Source organism: Ambystoma mexicanum, chromosome 2p, assembly GCF_040938575.1.
Source record: "Ambystoma mexicanum isolate Mex_15411 chromosome 2p, UKY_AmexF1_1, whole genome shotgun sequence".
NCBI classification, from domain to species: Eukaryota; Metazoa; Chordata; class Amphibia; order Caudata; family Ambystomatidae; genus Ambystoma; species Ambystoma mexicanum.
In genome coordinates, this window is record NC_090923.1 from 1,119,241,126 (window position 1) to 1,119,247,125 (window position 6,000).

General features: G+C 51.1%; 1 protein-coding gene across 3 annotated transcripts in view; it reads left to right on the forward strand.

Moving 5' to 3' along the window:
- The window catches only part of CCDC88B (coiled-coil domain containing 88B), a 1,445,666-nt gene extending 1,440,509 nt beyond the window's left edge, over window positions 1–5,157 (forward strand). For all 3 annotated transcript variants that reach the window (XM_069645149.1, XM_069645150.1, XM_069645151.1), the window contains exon 28: window positions 4,448–5,157. In XM_069645149.1, coding sequence (XP_069501250.1) covers window positions 4,448–4,503 — 56 coding nt within the window. In that variant the 3' untranslated portion in view covers window positions 4,504–5,157. The remainder of the gene's footprint in view (window positions 1–4,447) is intronic.
- Window positions 5,158–6,000: the final 843 nt, after the last annotated feature.

The following is a 6,000-nucleotide window of genomic DNA, read 5'->3' on the forward strand; positions in this document are numbered from 1 at the left end:
TCCATCCACAGGGTGTGGATCCAAAGGCGATGGCTGTGCCCTGGCCACCTAAGAGAGAGATCCCCGGGGACTAGCAAGTGAGACACCCTTTGGGTTCTCTCAATATCTGCAGCAGGCATGGCTGATGACCCCTGTGCGTGACCCACGTACTCCACATGAGACCGCCTACAACCATGCCCACAGCCGGACCCGCGTATGCATAGAGCGCACCTTTGGACTCCTGAAGGCACCATTCTGGTGCCTGGACCGCACTGGAGGGGCCATGATGTATGCCCCTGGCAAAGTAGGGAAAATAATCTTGGTGTGGGCTATGCTCCATAACACTTGCCTAGGAGGACTGTGCCCCTACCCCCCGACACTGACAGGGGACACCCAGAGGAAGATTGAGATGACGACCATATGGCAGAAGCCAGGGCAGACACCCACAGGGATGAAGTGAGGGAAGGGAGAGTGGCCCGACAGGCGCTAATAGACAATTACATTTCGTATGTTGACCTGACCCAGTACACAACCAGTACAGTGTAAAAAAAGAGCACAAGAACACAATCATGAATGTCCTTGCATGTTATTTGTTCAACAGATTTGTATGTTACTTTTTCAAACTCCATACCCCCTCCCACCAACAACACCCCAACACACAATCCACCCTCCTCCCACCAACCACCAACACCCCTGTACACAATCACCCCTCCCTCCACCAACCACCAACACCCCAGCACACAATCCCGCTCCCCCACCCACCAGCGTGTCCATAACATGGCCACTCAGGCCAACAAGTGTCAGTCCATTCATGATGGCTATGTCCCCTTCTTCCGACACCCAGCATCCGAGGAGCGCAGCTGGCGCAGGGATCTCCGCCTAGGGGTGCCTTTTTGGGATTCCTCTGTGGGGGTGGTGGAGGTGGATGCAACAGAAGCTACCACCTGCGTTGTAGGGCATTGCTCTCCCTCATCTGTTCAGCTAGGGCATAGATCCCCTCGCATTTCTCATGCACCCTCTGTCCAAACCCTGTCAGTGAGGCTGGGCAGGCTTCCATGACTCTCCTGGTCCGAGCATCGTCGCGGGCCATCCTCCTCATGGCCGCTTGGATGGTGTCACTTATAGCTTGCATGTGCTGGCTGTGTGCGGTGGCAATGTTCTCTATTTGGCGCTGACGTTCCTCCATCACATTTATATGTTCCATGACAGTTCCCAGGGCGCCCGTCGGCTGGGATGGAGAGGGGGGATGTCACCTGGTGGGTCTGACAACTGGGGAGCCATAGGAGCTGGTGTCAGTGTCTGGTTCCGAGGTGTGTGCACGCCACCAGTGTCATAGGACCTGTGGGCTTGGGCTGCACTCCATTTCCCGGACTGCGCTCTGGTGTGTTGGGTGGTGGAGGGCAGTGATTGTGGTTTGGTGTCTGGGGCACTGCTGCATGGTGGCCATCACTGCTGCTGCTGTTCGCCCCTTGTACCTGCTGGGTGATGGTTGTCGGGGCATTGTGTCCTCCCTGGCAGCCTGAACTGCCACAATCGTATCCTCACATGCAAACGGTGTGCTCCTAGCAGGCTGGGCTTGTGGTGTGGGCATGCCTCTGCTGCAGTTGGGTGTGGTGGGTGCGTCTTACGCCTAGGTGACTTTTGGTGTCCCCTTTGTGGGGTGGTGGTGCTGGTACGGGAGGGCGCATGTGAAAAGGCCCTGCTGCGTCCTCATCCCCTGACGCCTCTGGTGAAGCGTGTGTGCCTGTAGTGGACATAGGGTATGGCGTTAGGACACATTCCCTCACGTGTTTTGGCATACATGATAGTAATTACATGGTTAGGGGTGTGGCACGGGTCTGTTGCACCGATGCACAGGCCTGGCCTGCTTGCGTTTGGTAGTGGATTGGCGACGATGGGGACACATGCTGGAGGGGGGGCACTTGGGGGATTTCACTTGCCCGTGGTGGCATGGCAGGGGTACATTGGTGGCATAGCCATGGCTTTACTTGCATGCATCTGATCCCCATTACCAACTTGACTCTTACGCATGTTAATTGGGGGGGTTGGGTACTTGTCACTGCCAGGTCCCAATGAAGTACTGCTATGCCCCCGCCATGGCTGTGTGGTGCATGGTGCTTGGATGTGTCCCTTTCCTGCCCACCCAACTGCTGTGGCTCACAGGGTTGGCCTTGGTTCACTGGCATATTCGCGCTGCCGTACGTGCCTGTAATGGCTCCCACGCACCAGTCGCAGTGCCCGGCTCATGGGTAGTTCCACTGGGGGATGCTGTGCTGTTGTAGTTACATGCAAAGTGGGGGGGGGTCTGACTCACCTTCTGCCTCCTGGCTGCCAGCACCCGCCTCACTCCTCCAACTCCCTCAATCCCCTCCATGTCGATGACAGTACTACACTTCTCCTCCCAGGGCATCAGGTCGAGTTGTGGAGGTGAGCCTCCCCGGTGGTCAAGCTGTCCTGTCTGTGCTGGGTCAGGAATCCATGGACCCGCACACGCAGGTCATTCCAACTTTGTGGCAGTCTTCCCCGTCGCAGGCGACGCAGCTGACTGCCAACGCGTTCTGGCTTACCGCCTGCCATATCTGGGTGCGGCACTGGGAGCATGTCTTCCTCTGTCTGGCACCATATAGGTCTGCATGGTGGGCCACAACCTCATCCACCAAGACAATGAGCTCTGCCTCTGTGAACTTTGATTTGCACAAGCGATCTTGGGCTGCTTTGCCCTTTGCCCTCTACTGAGACATTTTGGATGCTCTAGGGGCGTGGATGGCTGCCAGGGGCTCGGATTTTGGATGGATTCTGATTTTCAAAAATGGCTGCTGCAGTGTTTCCTGTTCCGGCGGTGACGCATTTCTCGCTGGTGGTACTAGCGCACACTAATAGTGCATGCTAATTGCGCCAGCAGCAGTAGTGCTATTGGCGCTGGTTTTTTGGGTGGTAGCCCACTTTTCGACGCTGTTTCCACCAAGCGTAATTAGCGTTACCTCCAGGGCCGTGTGCGTGTGCAAACATACTTGTGATACAGCGCTATTTGCATCACGGATCCCGGCGGTAAAGCTAATTCCGCTCGGTTGAAATAGCGCCTGCTTACCGCCAGACTTGTGATGAGGCCATATGTCTTGATTCCTTTCAGTTAAAAGTACACAGATTTCATTTAGACCTGACTATCCTTAATATGTGGGACTAATTTTGAATTTTTCACTGTAGTGCACTGTAATTGTGTGAACTGGGAGCTTATCGGAAAATAGGAACGGGAAGCCTACTGGGCATGTCAAACTGGAAGTTTATTGGGGATGTCAAGCTGAGAACTTACTGGTAATGTCAGGCATACCAGGAATGTCAACCTGGGCTCTTGTTGACAATGCTGACCATCTTGGGAATGGCAAAATTTGAGCTTTGTGTGATTGCCAAACTGGGTTCTTCCTGGAAATGTCTATCATTGTCGTAATGTCAGATTGGTTACTTACAGGGAATGTCAAACTGAGAGCTTACTGGGGATTTCAAACTAGGAAGCTACTGGTTATGTCGAGCTCAATGGAAATGCCAAACTGGAAGCTAACTAGAAATGTGATGGCATGATATGACTTGACATATCTTGATAAGACAAATGACGACATACCATGACATGAGTGTAGGGTGGGAGTGGGTCTGGGTTCATTGAGTGAATTTGAGAGGGAGTATGTGAGCGAGTGCAAGAATACATGTGAGAGTAGGAGTGAGTGCGGGCCTGATTGAACATGGCAGCAAGTATGACACTGAGTGAAATTGAATGTGAGAAAGTGATTGCGTTTGGGAGTGAGTGTAATTGTGGAAGTGAGTGTGAGAGTGAGTTTGAGAGTGCTTCATACGCAAAATATACATCTATGTCCAGGATATAGGGTAGGATGGGGAGTGCACCGGGTAAACGTAAGTGATCCTTCAAGAGAGAGGAGGTTTTTTTAAAGAGTGTTTTGAATCCTGATAATGTTAGGATGGACTTGATGCCAGAGGTCTGGAGTTCCAGTGTGTGTACAAGGGTGAGTTTGAATGAGTGTGAAAGTAAGTGGGAGTGTGACTTAGTGTGAGTGTGACAGTATGGGTTTCTGAGTATTCTATGAATCGGCATTAGGTAATTTGATAACTGAGCATTTTGTAAACTGGCAATTATGTCCTAGTGAGGTTCAAACACACATACTTAATAAGAAACAGAATATATTTTTAAACATTTTGGTATAGCAGCATTGCTGCTTTATCTTGTCAAACTGGGACAGGGCCTTGTTCGGGGTCAGGCTATCTTGACTGCCAGTTCTCCACCCCTAACCCAGCTCTGCCGCTCAAATCAATCCCCCGCAGGTGGTGGGTTCGCAGAGTACATTGTTTCCATTTCCAGCACTGCTTCAACATGCTGCTGGCGACTAGATTACTCCCCGCTTGACTATGAGCTTTTCCCATATCAAAATCTCACACTGTGTCTCTCTGTTTTGGTCCCTAGGTTTGTCCCTCACCGAGGAAAACAACTCACCGACAGTCAACAAGCTGTGCCCATGATAGACAACCATATCTGTCACAGATTCTGATCCTGAGGGGCAGCAGCCTGATGCAGTGTCCCCGAAACTTCATTCTGTCCTATCGGTTTGGATGTCTGTTGAACATGTGCCTCAGGAGAACTTTTATGTTGTCAAACCTCGGGAAAGACTAGTTTCATTCAGCAACTTGGAAAGGGGTTTGTGATGGGCAAGGGGAACACTTGCAGAAAAGAGGAAGTCACCTAGAATCATGGATCACGAACAAGGTGTGGAATGTTAAGTCAATGCGGTAGAAACCCAGCTCTGATCCAACAGGATCACCCAGAAACCATAACTAACGTTCATCATTTATAAAGGAACATCAGCTGGCGATAACAGATGGCTAAAAAGTAGGTAGTGACATTTCTGAAGCTGATCTCAAAGGACTCCACTCCACTCGGATGCAGCATTACTTATCTATCCCTCATCCAGGGGCTATGTTCCTTCAGCCTCAGGCTTACTTCCAACTCTTGCCAGAAGGTGGCTCTGCATGAGCAGTATGTAACTTACACCTTCCATGTGAAATCGTAGATGTTGCAGTAGCGTGCCTGGCATGCCATAAAGGGCATCTCTTTAATAAAAATATCTGCTTGTAATTTATATCCAAGAACATTAATAAAGGAAAACATGATTTTGAGCTGATGTGTGAATGCTTCTTTTTGGGCTGCATGTGTGAGGGCTGCACCGATTGTGATGCCACTACGGTATTGCATCCTTTTGTGTCCAGTTCCACAGACTACCATCACCAAGTTCTAATGCCTTCTGAATGCTATAAAGCTGTCTTAACCAACATGTGATTTTGTGTTTAATGTAATTCCACTGTAACAAAGGACTGACAGTGGAGAGCCGTGGATGTGGGCAGCGGGAGAGAGGGAGCCGTGGTAAAACAGGGAGCTACCCAACAGCCCATACATTCTGTTCATTTGCATTTAGAATGGGGCAGGATTAGGCTGTCTGAGAAACCAGAAGGTGCCTCACCCACTAGTCCCTGGGGATCTGTCATCCAGGTAGCCAGGACACGGCCATCGCTTTTGGATCCAGTTCCTGGGGGTGGACCAGTGCGGGAGGATCACCTCGGTGAGTGGTCTTCGGGGAGTGGGCGAGGGACACCGGATGGTGAGGCGCGGTGTCCCCTTCCCTATAACACCTATACCCCATCCTACCAAGTAGGATATTTAGGAACTCTGTCCCCCTCCCCTTTTACAACACAAACACTTTCTCACAAACAGCCCGCTATGAGAGAAAGCGGACCCGAGCCGTATACCTGACGTGTCCCAATGCAATGGTCAAGCAAGGTCAGGCAATTACTGACTATCACACATACCTGACTTCCATTAAGCTTCCCCACACAGATAAAAGGCAGAGCACGAGAGCACACTCTGAGCAAGGCAGAACACCCGAGGAAACAGCAGTTCCAAGATGGCGGTTTAGCGAGAGAAGAAAGAAGGCAAAACAGAATGGGATCGCAAGGAGGGAAGTT